General features: G+C 45.5%; 1 protein-coding gene and 1 long non-coding RNA gene across 2 annotated transcripts in view; one reads left to right on the top strand and one right to left on the bottom strand.

Annotated features, from left to right (window-relative positions):
• LOC111548935 overlaps positions 1-7049 on the bottom strand; it is a 31732-nt gene extending 24683 nt beyond the window's left edge. The window contains exon 1 of the long non-coding RNA XR_002733558.2: positions 6917-7049. This is a non-coding gene — a long non-coding RNA (uncharacterized LOC111548935). The remainder of the gene's footprint in view (positions 1-6916) is intronic.
• Positions 7050-7544: 495 nt separating this feature from the next.
• On the top strand, positions 7545-16640 carry NDUFA6 (NADH:ubiquinone oxidoreductase subunit A6). Its single transcript, XM_023221843.2, has 3 exons — positions 7545-7887; positions 14980-15095; positions 15846-16640. The coding sequence occupies exons 1-3, from the start codon at positions 7749-7751 to the stop codon at positions 15975-15977; spliced, it is 387 nt and encodes a 128-aa protein (XP_023077611.2). The 5' UTR covers positions 7545-7748; the 3' UTR covers positions 15978-16640.
• The last annotated feature ends 129 nt before the right edge of the window (positions 16641-16769 follow it).

The raw sequence follows: 16769 nt of genomic DNA, 5'->3' as shown, positions 1-16769 counted from the left end.
GCTGGAATTACAGGTGCGAGCCACTGCACCCAGCCTAATTTGGCAGTTTCTTAAACAACTAAATATGCAATAACCATGTGACCCACTGCACTTGGGCATTTATACAGAGAAATGAAGACTTAAACGTTGACAGAAAAGCCATACACAAATGTTTATAGTAATTTGATTTGTAATAGCCAAAAACCAAAACAACCCACATGTCCTTCAAGGGGTGAATGGTTAAACAAACTGTGGTGCCTCCATACCATGGAATACTACTCAAATGTAAAAAGGAATAAAGTATTTACACATGTAACAAGCTTCATGAACCTCAAGAAATTGATACTGAGTGAAAAAAAAAAAAGCCTAGCCAAAAGGTCATATAGTGTATGATTTCATTTATATCATAATTATCATAATCTTGAAATGATCAAATTATAGAAATGGGTACAGCAAGGTGGCTCACGCCTGTAATCCCAGCACTTTGGGAGGCTGAGGTGGGAGGATTGCTTGAGCCCAGGAGTTCAAGATAAGCCTGGGCAACAAGGTAAGACCCAGTCTCTACAAAAAAAATACAAAACAATTTAGCTGTACATGGTGGTATGTGCCTGTAGTCCCAGCTACTTGGGAGGCTGAGGTGGAAGGATCTCAAGGGGAGGCTGCAGTGAGTCAAGATTGTATCACTACACTCCAGCCTGGGCCACAGAGTAAGATGCTGTCTCAAAAAACAAAAATTACAGAAATGAAGTTCCTTTGTCAGGGACTAAGGAGGAGGAGAGGGAAAGGCAATATGAAGAATCCTTGTAGTGATGGAGATAGTCTGTATCTTGATTATATTAATGTCAATATCCTAGTCATGACATTTTACTACTGTTTTCTTTTTTTTTTTTTTTTTTTTTGAGACGGAGTCTCGCTCTGTGGCCCAGGCTGGAGTGCAGTGGCCGCATCTCAGCTCACTGCAAGTTCCGCCTCCCGGGTTTACGCCATTCTCCTGCCTCAGCCTCCCGAGTAGCTGGGACTACAGGCGCCCGCCACCTCGCCCGGCTAGTTTTTTGTATTTTTTAGTAGAGACGGGGTTTCACCGTGTTAGCCAGGATGGTCTTGATCTCCTGACCTCGTGATCCGCCTGTCTCGGCCTCCCAAAGTGCTGGGATTACAGGCTTGAGCCACCGCGCCCGGCCTTTACTACTGTTTTACAAGATGTTACCATTGGGGGAAACTGGGTAATGGGTACACCTGACCACTCTGTATTACTGATTATACAAATGAATCTATATCATCTCAACATAAACATTTAATTTAAAATATGCCATCTAATATAGGAAAAATGATAAAAGTCACTTTCTCTTCCTTATGGAGACAAGAAAGAAAAGCAGAAGTATGAGGCAATGTGTGGCTGTATATGTGGGCTCTAAGGAATTGTTTCCAGTTCCTGATACCTCCCCCTTGCTTTGGCTTGCATCTTGGAGCCCTATGAGCCCATATGCCACTGGAATAAAAAAGACCCTCTGCTCTTAACACTGACTTTACTGTGATCTCAGAGAAGAAGGACACAAATAGATGCTGGGCCATCTCAGGCAGGGGATCTTTAAACTGAAGCCAAAAGAGGGGTGGGGGTGAGGGGAGAGGAAGTAGAACACTGAACTGGGGTAAGAAATTCTGGGATCTGGTTCTCACTCTACTACCAACTACACAAGTTCCTTAAATGCTGAGGGCTTCAATTCAACCCAATTTAACATTCTCTGGGCACTAAGGACAGTGGCGAAAAGAGGCCAGGTAGGCGGTTAACCCTTATCCCTTATCTATATCAATACCTATCACCAAAAAGAGCAATATTATTTGCTACAGACACTGACATTTCTCAATCTTGGATAAAAGTGCATGAAAGGGGCTGGGCGTGGTGGCTCACTCCTGTAATCCCAGCACTTTGGGAGGCCAAAGCAGGTGGATCATCTCAGGTTAGGAGTTCGAGATCAGCATGGCTAACATGGCAAAACCCCATCTCTACTAAAAATACAAAAATTAGCCGGGCATGGTAGTGGGTGCCTGTAATCCCACCTACTCAGGAGGCTGAGACAGAATTGCTTGAACCTGGGAGACAGAGGTTGCAGTATGCTGAGATTGTGCCACTGCACTCCATTCTGGGCCACAGAGCAAGACTCCATCTCAAAAAAAAAAGTACACGAACCCACCTTTAGAAATCTCTATTTGGGCCGAGCGTGGTGGCTCTCGCTTGTAATCCCAGTACTTTGGGAGGCCGAGGTGGGCAGATCACAAGGTCAGGAGATCAAGACCATCCTGGCTAACACGGTGAAACTCCGTCTCTAGTAAAAATACAAAAAAAAAAAAATTAGCCGGGCGTGGTGGCAGGCGCCTGTAGTCCCAGCTACTCATAGCACCAGCTACTCAGGAGTCTGAGCCAGGATAATGGCGTGAACCCGGGAGGCGGAGCTTGCAGTGAGCCAAGATCGCGCCACTGCACTCCAGTCTGGGCGACAGAGTCAGACTCTGTCTCAAAACAAAAAAAGAAATCTCCATTTGTATTAATCCATAATTACAATATAAGTAAAAAATAAGAGGCTTAAGATGCAAACACAGTTTGAAGACAATCTGCTGGATGTTCTCCAACCATCCCCCTGAACAAGGCTGCTGCCCTTCAGTGGCTCTTAGTCACTAGGATCTACTCTGAAAGGTGTGAGGGCTGAGACTAAAGAAAGTTAACAGAATTCTCATAATCTGATTAGTAGACAAAGGAAAAGAAAACTAACATTTATCAAACATCTGTGTCCACCTGATACTCTTCTAGGCACTTCATATTATATACGTTGTCTCATTTAATCCTACTGTGTGGTAGTCATCCTTATCCCATTTTATACATGCAGAAACCAAAGTTCGTGGAGGAAAGGTAACTTGACATACAGCTTGTAGCTGATGTCAGGGTCTGACTCTAAAGTTCAAATTCTTTTTACTATATACTACATTACCTCTATCACTATGGAGAATATTTATTTTCAGAACTGTTCTGTTCTTTCCCAATTTTCTAAAATATCTCTTGTTAATAAGAATAAATAAGGTTTTTTTCCCCTTTTTAAGGTATGATAGCAAAAAGGCACCATTCACTAAATTACACTGAACTCTACACATTTAAAAAATGATCAAGGACCATTTCCGCCCCTCAGTGGCTTTACTGTGATATAATTTACATACTATAAAATATCTCCTTCACCCATTTTAAGTGTAAAACTAAATGAATTTTAGCATATTTTAAAAGTTGTACACTGTCACCACAAACTAATTTTAGAGTATTGCCATCAGTCTTAAAAGAAACCTTAAGGCCAGGCAGGGTGGCTCACCCTTGTAATCCCAGCACTTTGGGAGGCCGAGATGGGCGGATCACAGGTTAGGAGTTCAAGAACAGTCTGGCCAACATGGCAAAAACCTGTCTCTACTAAAAATACAAAAATTAGCCAGGGGTGATGGTGCATGCCTGTAATCCCAGCTACTTGGGAGGCTGAGGCAAGAGAATCGCTTGAACCCAGGAGACGGAGGCTGCAGTGAGCCGCGATCGCACCACTCCACTCCAGCCTGGGTGACACAGTGAGACTCCTCTGTCCACCGCCCCCTGCCCAAGAAAAAAGGAAACCTTGTGCCTTTCACATTCAGTCCCCATTTTCACTCTCAGCATCTGATAACCACTCATCTTCTATCTCTATAGATTTGTCTCTTCTGAATCCTTTATATAAAGAGAATAATATGATATGTGCTATTTGTGTTTAGCTTTTTTCACTTAGTGTATTTTCAGGGTTCAACATTGCTGAAGAGTATCCATTACATGGATATACCACATGTATTAGGCCCTTCTTGCATTGCTATAAAGAAATACCTGAGGCTGGGTGATTCGTAGAGAAAAGAGGTTTAGGCTGGCCGTGGTGGCTCATGACTGTAATCCCACACATTGGGAGGCTGATGTGGGTGGATCACTTGAGGTCAGGAGTTTGAGACCAGCCTGACCAACACGGTGAAACCTTGCCTCTACTAAAAATACAAAAATTAGCCAGGCATGGTGGCGTGCACCTATAATCCTACCTACTCGGGCCGGGCACGGTGGCTCAAGCCTGTAATCCCAGCACTTTGGGAGGCCAAGACGGGCGGATCACGAGGTCAGGAGATCGAGACCATCCTGGCTAACACGGTGAAACCCTGTCTCTACTAAAAAAAAAAAATACAAAAAACTAGCCGGGCGAGGTGGCGGGTGCCTGTAGTCCCAGCTACTCGAGAGCCTGAGGCTGGAGAATGGCGTAAACCCGGGAAGCGGAGCTTGCAGTGAGCTGAGATCCGGCCACTGCACTCCAGCCCGGGCAACAGAGCGAGACTCCGTCTCAAAAAAAAAAAAAAGAAACTGCCAGACTGTTTTCCCAAATGGCTATACCATTTTACATTTCCACCAACAAAGTATGAAAGTTCTAATTTCTCTACATTCTTGCCAATACTAACGTTTGTCTTTTTTTTTTTTTGAGATGGAGTCTTGCTGTGTCACCCAGGCTGGAATGCAATGGTGTAACCTTGGCTCACTGCAACCTCCACCTCCCGAGTCAAGCAATTCTCCTGCCTCAGCTTCCCTAGTAGCTGGGATTACAGGCATGCACAACCAAGCCCAGCTAATTTTCCTATTTTTAGTAGAGAAGGGGTTTCAACATGTTAGCCAGGCTGGTCTCGAACTCCTGAACTGAAGTTTCCACCAGCCTTGGCCTTTCAAAGTGCTGGGATTACAGGTGTGAGCCACCGTGCCTGGCTGTGTCTGTCTTTTTAATTCTAGCCATTCTACTGAGTGAGAAATGCTATCTCATGAGGGCTTTGATTTGTATTTCCCTAATGGTTCATGATGTTGAATGTCTTTCCATATATGTATTGGTCATCTGAATATCCTCTTTGGAGAAATGGTTATTCAAATAATTTGCCCATTAAAATAAAAATTTCATCTTTAAGAGCAGTTTTGAGTTCACAGCAAAACTGAACAGAAAATACAGGGTTCCCCTACCCCCACACACTCAGAGCCTCCCCCCACCATCAACATCAGGCACCAGAGGAAACATTTGTCACCAGCAATGACGCTATACTGACATACCAGTATCACCCATATCCCATAGTTTACATTCGGTTTCACTCTTGGTGTTGTATATCCTGTAGGGTTTGACAAATGTGTAATAACATGTATCCGCCCTTATATAGTCCAGAGTAATTTCACTACCCTAAACATTCTCTGTGCACCACCTCTGTGCATTTCTCCCCACTCCCAGCGCCTGCCATCTTTTTACTGTCTCCATAGTTTTACCTTTTCCAGGATGTAATATAGTTGGAATCATACAGTATGTAGCTTTTTCAGATTGGCTTCTTTCACTTGTTATATGCATTTAAGGTTTCTCCATGCCTTTTCATGGCTTAATAGCTCATTTCTTTCTAGTGCTCAATACAGTTCACTGTCTGTATATACCACAGTTTATCCACTCACCTGCTAAAGGACATCTAGGTTGCTTTCAAGTTTTGGCAATTACAAATAAAGCTGCTGTAAACATCCATGTGTAGGTTTCTGTGTGGACATAAGTTTTCAGCTCATTTGGGTAAACACTAAGAAGTGCAATGGCTGGATCTTCTGATAGGAGTATGTTTAGTTTTGTAAGAAAGCCAAACTGTCTTCCAAAGTTGCTGTATCATTTTGCATTCCTACCAATAAGGAGAGTTCCTGTTGCTTCACATCCTCACCAACATTTGTGTTGCCACCCTTGACCATTTCTAAATTTGGCTATTTGTCTTTTCATTATTGAGTTGTAAGAATTTTATGTATGCTAGATACAAGTCCCTTATGGAACATGTGATATGCAAAAATTTTCTCCCAGTTTGTGAGTTGTTTAGAGGTCTTTTTCTTTTTTTGAGACAGGGTCTCACTCTGTCGCCCAGACTGGAGTACAGTGGCGCAATCTTGGCTCACCGCAACCTCCGCCTCCCAGGCTCAAGTGATTCTCCTGCATCAGCCTCCTGACCAGCTGAGATTACAGGGGCCCACCACCACACCAGCAAATTTTTGTGTTTTTAGTAGAGACGGGGTTTCACCATGTTGGCCAGGTTGGTCTCGAACTCCTGACCTCAGGCGATACACCCGCCTTGGCCTCCCAAAGTGCTGGAATTACAGGTGTGAGCCACCAACCCCGGCTGATATACTCATTTTATAGATGAGAAAACTGAGGCACAAAGAGACTAAGTTACTTTACAGCATTGGGGTTGAAGCCCAGGCAGCTGGTGCCACAGTCGGTTTTCTGACTCTCACAGCACCTATACCATGATATCTACCTGTGTGATTCTAACTGCACCATTGCAGTCCAGCCTAGGTAAATCTCACTCTGTCTCAAAAAAAAAAGAGAAAAAAAGGAAAAAAAAAGGATATATCAACACTATCTCACTGGTGTGTTGTGGGGCCTAGTCAAGTTAATGTACCTAGAAAACTAGAGAACAGTGGTTACTAAGGACATCTAAGGACACTTTATATAAACCTTAAGTGTGTTACAACTTCTTAAGTCAGTACTGAGGTTCAAAAGCTTCCATTTTATTATTATGCTTTATAATTTATGTATGTTACGTGCTTCCTTTTTTATAGCTCACTTGAATATACACATACATTTTAGAAGATAATAAGGAAGAAAAAAGTATATCTGGTCTTTTAACCCTTCGAAATGGGAAAGTTTGGACTAGATGCAGGCGTAAGCTCAGTCCTGGCCCCTGGCCCTTCCCCAGTACTCACAGGCTCCTGTCAACTGCACCTTCAGAAAAAGACCGAGACTCTTAGGCAGGAGTCAGGCAGGTCTGGGGCGATCTGTCACGTGACCTACACTCTGGGCCACCTGAGTTTCCTCACCTGTAAAATGGGGATGCTGACGGTACCTACCTGACCTGAGCGCGGAGAACACTGAGATATCTTGCCCGTGGCCTGCCCTGTGGTTAGCTGTTCTTTTTTCCTTGACACTTGTAGGTTCCTCTCGTGGGAAAACGCCAGCGAAGAGAGACACCCAGAACGGACGATCTAAGGTTCCTTCCAGCTTCCAAATTCTGGTCTGCTTTTCAGAGATGCAGGACTCAGGATGCGAATATGCCTGTCTACGATGGGGCTGCCGTTACAGCCTTCCTCCCGGGGCTCTGGAGACGCGCCGGCGCTTTGACACCTCTCCTGCGCTAAGGAAGAGTTGGTTTACAGAAAAATAAGTATACCCTGGCTCTGCAGAAAGCCGCCAGGCGGCAGGACAAGCGCCACCGCAGTCCAGGCGCCGTTATCTGCCTCAGAAGTTACCTCGCGGGCCAGCTGCGAGGAGGTTCTTCAAGGCCTGCGCGTCCACGGACACTACCAGGGAGCGCGGCGGGCAGCCGGATAGCAGGACGCTGACGGAAGCCCCGCAGTCGCTCGGCGTCCCCGGCGCCAGCTCACGACCCAGCGACCACCCTGCTGCCCGAGCGTCCCCTGGTGGCGACGCCGGCCCGTTAGCAGGACAGATACGTTAGTCCAAAGGCCAAGCGACGCTTCTGTAGATGAGCATGCGCAGCCCCCACCGTTCGCTCAGCCAGAGAGAGGCTTCCCAGCCAATCGGAGAGCCTTACAGTCATCCTCCCGCCCATCCAGCATACAGGCGGGGCATTCCTCCTCAGCCAATGAGAGAAGACATTCGCCCGCTGGTCGCACGCTCGGCTTGCAAGAGGTGGGGTCGTGGAGTGGATACTTTGGCAAGATGGCGGGGAGCGGCGTCCGCCAAGCTGCCTCTACCGCCAGCACCTTTGTGAAGCCCATTTTCAGTCGGGACATGAACGAGGCCAAGCGGAGGGTGCGCGAGCTCTACCGCGCCTGGTATCGGGAGGTGCCGAACACTGGTGAGAGGTAGCGGCTTACGTGGGGACCCGGAGGCCGCCGCTCAAGGTCGTAGTCGGCCCGGCCGGGGTTTCTCATGGGCCGAGCTGAGGTCACCAATTTGGGCAGAGGCGATTGCGGGTGCTTCAGGGGAAGAGCGTCACCCGAGCCTACCCGGGCCGGACCCGGCGGCGGCGCCGTGGTCAGACCGGCCGTCCCCAGCATTCGTACGGCGCCCTCGGAGATTTGGTCTGTTTTGTCCCCCGCAATTGGCAGAAGGACGAGGACTGTCAGTGACACACTCACTTTGTGGGTGAGGCAGCGGAGGCACCGAGAGGCGAAGTGATGTGCCCAGGGCCCAGGCCGAGCCACTGGTGTACCTGGAACCCAAAGTCTAGAGTTGCAGAGTGTAATTTAGATGCCCGTTGGATTTTTCGTTTTGTTTGTGAGAGTCTCGCTGTGTAGCCCAGCCTGGAGTGAAGTGGCACGATCTCGGCTCACTGCAACCTCTGCCTCCTGCGTTCAAGCGATTCTCCTACCTCAGCCTCCCGAGTAGCTGGGACTACAGGCGTTCGCTAGCACGCCGGGCTAATTTTTGTATCTTTGGTAGAGATGGGATTTCACCATGTTGGCCAGGCTGGTCTCCAACTCCTGACCTCAAGTGATCCGCTGGCCTTGGCCTCCCAAAGTACTGGGATTACAGGCGTGAGCCACTGCGCCCGGCCTGACTCGGTGTTTTCACATGGCGCGTAATGCTAGTCGGAGAAAGAGGTGTTTTTTGTTTTTTTTGTTTTGTTTTGTTTTGGTTTTTTTTTTTTTGAGACGGAGTCTCGCTCTGTTGCTCAGGCTGGAGCGCAGTGGTGCGATCTCGGCTCACTGCAAGCTCCGTCTCCTGGGTTCCCGCCATTCTCCTGCCTCAGTCTCCCGAGTAGCTGGGATTACAGGCGCCCGCCACCACGCCCGGCATATGTATTTGTATTTTTAGTAGAGACGGGGTTTCACCGTGTTAGCCAGGATGGTCTCGTGTTAGCCAGGATGGTCACGATCTCCTGACCTCGTGATCCGTCCGTCTTGGCCTCCCGAAGTGTGAGAAAGAGGTGTTTTTGAGTGAGCTGGAGCATGGTGCCACTCCTCAGGGCTGTCGAGTCCCTGCTTGTGTGTGCGTGAAGAGGCGGTAGAATGTGGTGGTTAGGAGCATGAACTTTTATCCAGGTGCTGCCCTAAACTAGCTATGTGACTTTGGGCCGGTTATTTCATCTGTTCCTGTTTCTTCATCTTTAAAATGGGAATGATAATTCCTTCTTCAGAAAGTTACTGTATTAAGTTAAAATATCTAGAGTGCTTAGAACAGGGCTTGGTGCATATTTAACTCATTAAATATTAGCTGCTGCCATTGTTTTTGTTGTTATTTTTGTTATTTATAGGGCTTACCTTAGCAGCAGCTTCCAAGCAGAACCCGGTTCTTTGACATCTGAGAACCGTCTCTGCTCCACAGAGTTCCTGTCCTCAAGCTGACTTTTGGAAAAATTGCTACTGACCAGAACTTAAACCCACGCGATACTAGAGAAGGAGAAACTTGACTGATCCACTGGTTCAGGGACTGCAAATTCAGATGCCTTCAAGGGCAGGCAGATAAAAGATGTGTGTGGGGAGTGACAGTAGCAGTGTGTATGTGTATGTGTGTGTGTGTTTTGGGGTGGTGCATTCAAATTCAGAAGTTTGAAAACATAATGTTTGCCTAGCAGAATACTTCTAGGAGTACCCAGAACTCTCTCTGGTTGCAGGAGGAAGGTGCTGGGGGAAGGAGGACCACATTCAAAAAGGGTGGCTTGTGAAGGGTAGATCAGTGGCCAAGTAGAAGACAGAACCCAGGTATCCTGACTCTGAGAATCCAGCTCTTTCTAAACCATCCCCTCCCAAGACCTTCCCTCAAATTCTGTTTTGGGAAGAAAGTCCTAAAGTCAGAAGGGTCTTGAGAGGAGGAAAAGAAGGCAGAGGGTTACAGGAGCCTAAAGAGCAAGGGAAGAGGAGAGAAAAGAAGGGGTCAAGGAGTGTGCATCCCTATGGGGAAGATCAGTGATCTGTAGCTGGCCAGTTACTCAGACCTGTGCCACATGGGTTTTATGGTATCCATCATCAGGACTCCAGCTGAGGAATCAAATCAAGGAAGGGGAAAATAGTGTCAATAACTTAGAACAGCCTGAGCATTAATAAACAGAAGTAAAATTTTAAGTATTTAATGAAAAAAATAGTATTGATAACTCATTTTTTTTTTTTTGAGACAGTCTCGCTCTGTCTCCCAGGCTGGAGTGCAGTGGCGCGATCTTGGCTCACTGCAACCTCCGCCTCCTGGGTTCAAGTGATTCCCCATGCCTCAGCCTCCCAAGTAGCTGGGATTATAGGCGTGTGCCACCACACCTGGCTAACTTTTGTATTTTTAGTAGAGATGGGGTTTCACCAAGTTGGCCAGGCTGTCTCGAACTTCTGACCTCAGGTGATCCGCTGGCCTCGGCCTGCCAGAGTACTGGGATTACAGGCATGAGCCACTGTGACTGGCTGATAACTAACATTTATTGAAATGCTTACATATGACTCAGCACTATGCCTTATGACATCGTTAGGAAGTAGGCTACCTGTAAACCCCTAATACCCGGCTCTTAGCTTCTACTGCAGTTTTCCCTGAATCTCCCAGGGCCCAGTTTTGCATGGCAGCACAGGGATAGAACTGCCTTTGAATCCTTCCTTTGAAAAAATGTGACATGCTGTTTGCTGGCCATAAGATAACAGGAGACTTTCTATAGAAATGGTTCATTCATTTAATTTGCATTTCATTAAATATCTGTTGTACTTCAGAGTCAGTACTAGATGCCTAGAGAGATACAAATATGAATAAAACAGAACCCTGCCTTCAGGGGTCTGATGGTCTAGTCTTATGGTCTAGTCTATTATAGGCATTTAACCAGATAATTAAACCCAAGGTATTCTAGAGGTATAGGGGGAAAAGTGTGACAGTTTTAACAGCCAGGATTTGGATCATGCTTTACAAGGTGTCACTTGATTTTTCACTATATTCCTGTAAAAGAATTAGGTTAGAGTTTATTTTCTTTCCTATTTTTTTAGATGAGATGACAGGCTAAGGAGGCTGTACCCCAGGCAAGATCATAATTTATAATGATCCGGAGACCTTACCCAGCTTATTTGACCCCTAATCCCACGTTATTTTCCATTATACTATGTTGCCTTCCCATCTAAGAATACAGGCCTTGTGCCTTGTATGAATGCAACCAAAATGAATTAGAGCAAATAACTGAGAGCAGTATCGGATTGTCCTTCCGAATCTGTCAGAGCTTTCTGGACTCAGGAAAGCCTTAACAATAACTTCAGAAAAGCACACAGAGACTGTGGAAAAGTCACCTTCACCCAAAAGGGGTACTTCCTTTTGAGCCTCTCAGATTTTTTCAAATTGAAATAGAAGTATTCAGGATTCAAAGAATAAGCCAGGAATTTGTGAGCTGAGAAAGAACAATTGGAGCTGATTTACATCAGGGTTTCTCAACAGTGGCATGTGGGCTGGACGATTGCTGTGCAGGGCTGTCCCCTGCATCATAGGATGTTTAGCAGCATCCCTGGCCTCTACCCACAAGACGCCAGTAGCACCCACCCCATGGTTGTGACAACCAAAAATGCTTCCAGACACTACCAAATGTTCTGGGGAGCAAAATCATTGCTGGTTTGCCACAGATTTAGACCAAGGAACGATTCAGTCTACAGCTAGGCTATTTCCATTTGCTTTTCTGCAGCCTTTCTCGCTGGTTGGGGGGTGCATTCAGAGTGTTGGGATGGGAGGAGGGAGCCTGGGACAGACCTATATGGAATTTGTCTTTCTAGAGACAAGGGTTCTTAATCTGAGGATGGGCACTCAAGGATCTGTAACCTCCTGAAACTGTAAGTAAAATGTTGCATGTATGCATGTGAACATTTTGCTGATGAGAAGATTCATCACCCAGTGCCCTGCTGTAGTTCAGGAGATCATGAGGAATGGGAGCTGGTGGGCACAAGCTCCCATAAGTATGACCAGAGAAATCTTGTTTTTTTGTTCCCAAAGTTGGTCAGGAATCTAAAATAAAAAATGCAGGAATGATAAGCACTGATAGTAGGGGAAGATTCCTCATAATCTCTTCCTTAAGAGATTCTTAAGCACACGTGCTTAAGCACTGGATTCTAGCACTGGATTCTAGGCACACGTGTACCAAGGACAGGTTTGGTCAGGTGTGGTAGCTTACACTTGTAATCCCAGCACTTTGGGAGGCAGAGGCAGAAGGATCGCTTAAGTCCAGGAGTTCAAGACCAGCTTAGGCAATGTAGCGAGACGCCCATCTCCACAAAAAACTAAAGAAGTATGGGCGTGATGGTGCGTGCGTGTAGTCTCAGCTACTTGGGAGGCTGAGGTGGGAGAATTGCTTGAGCCGGGAGGTCAAGGCTGCAGTGAGCCATGATCATGCCATTGCACTGCAGCCTGGGTGACAGAGCAAGACCCTGTCTTAAAAAAATAATAATAAAATTCCAGGTTCCATATTAGTTTGCATTTATTTTTGCATCTGTCTTCTTATTGTCCCTTTGTCTGCTCTTTACTGGAATTCCTAATATACCTTGGTGAACAGCTCTGTGGGAGGTAGAACTCAAATTTATAGTGTTTGCCATTTTCCATGGTATAAATACTCCCACCATGATTGATTTTTAAGTGAAGTCAGTGTGGACGGATTTGGGAAGAGATGTATAACTGGCTCTCCATGAGAGCCTGCTCCAGCACACCCTGGACACTTACTTCTAGTGAATGATCCTCTGTCCTCTGTGGTGTTGACATTGACCTATCAAGCTGGGATGCCAGTTCTCCTAGTAGATTTCTGCTGTTGCTTTTTCCTTGGTTGGATCAGAAACTTTGTTTTCTTTGCAGCATGGCCTGATATGTCCCTCAGCAGAGGCTTTATTTTTCTATCACTGTCACTAAGTTAGGAGTAAAAAGATTCAGGTGAGGTGCAGTGGCTCATGCCCATAATCCCAACACCTTTTGGGAGGTCAAGGATTGCTGGAAGCCAGGAGTTTTCCAGACCACCGGGGGAAAAAAGGGGACCCCTTTTTTAAAAAAAAAAAAAAAAAAAAAAAAAATTAAGGTTCAAACTTTATTGCTAATTCAATCAGAAAATGGCCTTCATCGTTTTCAGAGCTGGTTATGATAGTTCTGTAGGCCAGGGTGAACATGTCACAGGAATGACCACAAGACAAGGTATTCCAAAGGAATACACTGGTTTCCTTCACTACAGTGCTCATTCTAGCCTGGCAGCCTTGATTTTGCTGTCCCCACAGCCTAGTATGCCTCTGTCACCCTATGTGTATCCCACCTACCACGCAAGACCCTGTTCATGACCTTGTCATCAACAAATCCACTGATGGCTGAGCGTCCCAGGGGGTGGTAATGCATGTAACTGAAACCTGATTTTCAAAGGACATCCGTACATCTCATCTGAAGTTCCAGGTTACTGAGTCTTTGTCACTATTTTAGGAGCTTAATCAGGGATTATTGTATATTATGATTTTATGTTTATATTCATAGCTGGCTGTCCCTCCAGTCAGAATTTAACACCTAGACAAGTGGAGCTACATCTTAAACTTTGCTTCCTCCAAGTAACCTAAGATGGTATTAATTGCTTGTTGGATTGAAGCGTCCCTAACCTGCATAAATCCCTAGCAGTCTCCCTCAACTCAAAGTTTGTGTAGTACTTAACAGCCTAGGCCACATCATTTTACATTAATTTCAATCCTGTTTTCTTTTGCCGATTGTTCCATATAAAAATAATGCTAATGTCTATTGAGAGCTTATTCCATGTGAGGCGCTATTGTGAGCATTTTGCATTGTCTCATGAAATCTCCACAAGAGCCCTGGAGTTATATGTGCTGTCACTGTCTTCATTTTATTGATAAATAAATACACTCAGCCAGGACAATGGCTCACGCATGTAATCCCAGCAACTTGCCAGGCTGAGAGGCAGGAGGATCACGGGGGCCCAGGAGTTCAAGGGTGCTGCAGGTAGCTATGATCACACAGAGCAAGACCCTGTCTCCAAAAAAATAATTTTTTTTTTTTTTTTGAGACACAGTCTCACTCTGTCACCCAGGCTGGAGTGCAGTGGTACCATCTCAGCTCACTGCAACCTCCGCCTCCTGAGTTGAAGTGATTCTCCTGCCTCAGCCTCCCGAGTAGCTGGGATTACAGGCGCCTGCCACCACACCTGGCTAATGTTTGTATTTTTAGTAGAGATGGGGTTCGCCATGTTGGCCAGGCTGGTCTTGAACTCCTGACCTCAGGTGATCCACCCGCCTCAGCCTCCCAAAGTGCTGGGATTATAGGCGTGAGCTACCGCACCCAGCTAAAAAAATTTTTTAAATTTTTAAAAAAATACACTCAGGCACAAGAAAGTTAACTTACACAGGATCATATACCTAACAAAAGTTGGGATTTGAGGCCAGGCGCAGTGGCTCAAGCCTGTAATCCCAGCACTTTGGGAGGCCGAGACGGGTGGATCACCTGAGGTCAGGAGTTCAAGACCAGCCTGGCCAACACGGTGAAACCCCGTCTCTACTAAAAAAAAATAGAAAAAAAAAAACTAGCCGGGCAATGTGGCGGATGCCTGTAGTCCCAGTTACTCGGGAGGCTGAGGCAGGAGAATGGCGTAAACCCAGGAGGCGGAGCTTGCAGCGAGCTGAGATCCAGCCACTGCACTCCAGCCTGGGTGATAGAGCGAGACTCCGTCTCAAAAAAAAAAAAAAAAAAAAAAAAGTTGGGATTTGAACCTAGGTTGTTCAAACTCTTGAAAAATGCTTTACTGCCTCTTCAAATTCAGTGGTCTTTTTCCCCAAACAAAATAATAAGTTCCTTGAGAGCAAATGCCATGAATCACACGTCTCATCCTCAGGCACCTAGCCTAGGGTCAGGCTGATTTTTGGTGAAGGAATGAATGGGTGACCTGTATGTCTTCAATGAGTATCCTTTGACTCTAGGTTTTAAAAACATGTTTTAACCATACAATTTCTACCCTGAGTCATGTTTTTCTCTCTAGTACACCAATTCCAGCTGGACATCACTGTGAAAATGGGACGGGATAAAGTCCGAGAAATGTTTATGAAGAATGCCCACGTCACAGACCCCAGGGTGGTTGATCTTCTGGTCATTAAGGTAACTGACCCTCCCTGACCAATTTAAAAGATCAGCCAACTTGTTCATTACTTCTCAGTCTTTCCAAATGAACATTTTGTCTCCAAGTTTAGAAAGCAGCTACTGGTTCAGCAGTGATTATTGCTGTATTTCAGAGAAATACTTGAACTTGGAGGTTATCATCTGGATAAATAGATAAGATTCATCAAGGCAACATCCACTGGGACTTGCATTTTATAACCAAAAAAAAAAAAAAAAAAAAAACAGGTTTTGGGAGGAAAGTTTGAATTCTTCTTGAACCTCATCCCTAGAAGTTACCACTTCATCTGAATGCCAGTTTACAGCTGGAAGATGCAGTTAGGCTGGTTATGAGTCCTGTATAAATGGGGTCAAATCCTGTGGCTGATTCTGTCCCCCTGGCCAGTCACATTAGCATCAATGGGAGCTTCAGCATAGACCAGTCAGTAACAGAAGAAATGATAAGCAGAAACATAAGCCAGTCAGGTTAGGTGGTCATGGGATAAGAGCCTGTTAACCTATATGTTTCTCCTCTTGGTACTAGTTAACCACAGAGTTAAAGAATCTTGGAAAGGTCTCAGAAATCATTTACCCCAACCATCTCATTGTCCAGACATAGAAACTTTGCCCAGAGTAGTTACTTGCCCAAGGTCATTCAACAAGTCCATGCTGAGCAGAGAATAGAATCCTGGCCTTCAGTGTCATATGCCTTCAACTTGACCACTGTGACTGATGACCTCTTTCCTTGTTCAGGGAAAGATGGAACTGGAAGAAACAATTAAAGTATGGAAACAGCGGACACATGTTATGCGGTTCTTCCATGAAACAGAAGCGCCAAGGCCAAAGGATTTCCTATCCAAGTTCTATGTTGGCCATGACCCATGAAGTCACTCAGTGGAAAGGTGCATGTTGATATTATTTTAGAGCACAAATAAACTCACTATATGATGGTCACTTTGTGATAGAATTCCATTGATGAACCAATGTTCTGAAGCCTGTTTTTGCCTGAGCAAGTGGGGCTTTGGTATACACACCACCTGTTCTTTCCCTTTTCTTGAAATGTGGTGTTTGCTGTAAATTGGATTGAATCATTTTTCTCAGAACCTTGCATGTCAGTAAACAGGAAGGAAGGAGGCCATCTGTTCAAAAACTGTGACACTGGGCATGAGGCTGGATAACTTGTTAATGTAGTAGTTTCTACAGTCCCCATGATTAGACACCTTTGTGTCAGGGCACAGATACCCAAAATTAGCCAGCTCTTGCTGTCAGAGAGGGATCCGAGCAGCACTAACAGGCGCAAAAGTAGAGCTGTCAAAATGGGCTAGTTTTCCTTGGGTTCTGAAGAAAATGGATGTGCAAAGGCTTGGCTCCACTACTTGTAACAAGCTCTAGCCCTTAAAATGAAATTAACTTCCTACTCAGGCACCCTGCTAGGTGCACAGCTATTCAATATACACACAGAGAACAGAAATATTCATACTGTCTTTGCAAACTCTGGTGTACCTCTCAGTGGCAGGAGAATAAAATCAACCCCGGTTCAAGAACTGATCTGTTTGGATGGTAGTCTTCTCTCGTCCTTCTCAGGGCAATCCAAATGATAGAGAAGGGGGTTTGGAATCTATAGGTATGATCAGTGAGGATTCCCACCATACTTTTTTTTTTTTTTTTTTTGTAGGG

The sequence above is a fragment of the Piliocolobus tephrosceles genome, chromosome 19, assembly GCF_002776525.5.
Source record: "Piliocolobus tephrosceles isolate RC106 chromosome 19, ASM277652v3, whole genome shotgun sequence".
Lineage (NCBI taxonomy): Eukaryota > Metazoa > Chordata > Mammalia > Primates > Cercopithecidae > Piliocolobus > Piliocolobus tephrosceles.
Note: the sequence above shows the minus strand (reverse complement) of the source record. Positions and strands in the feature narration are given on the sequence as shown.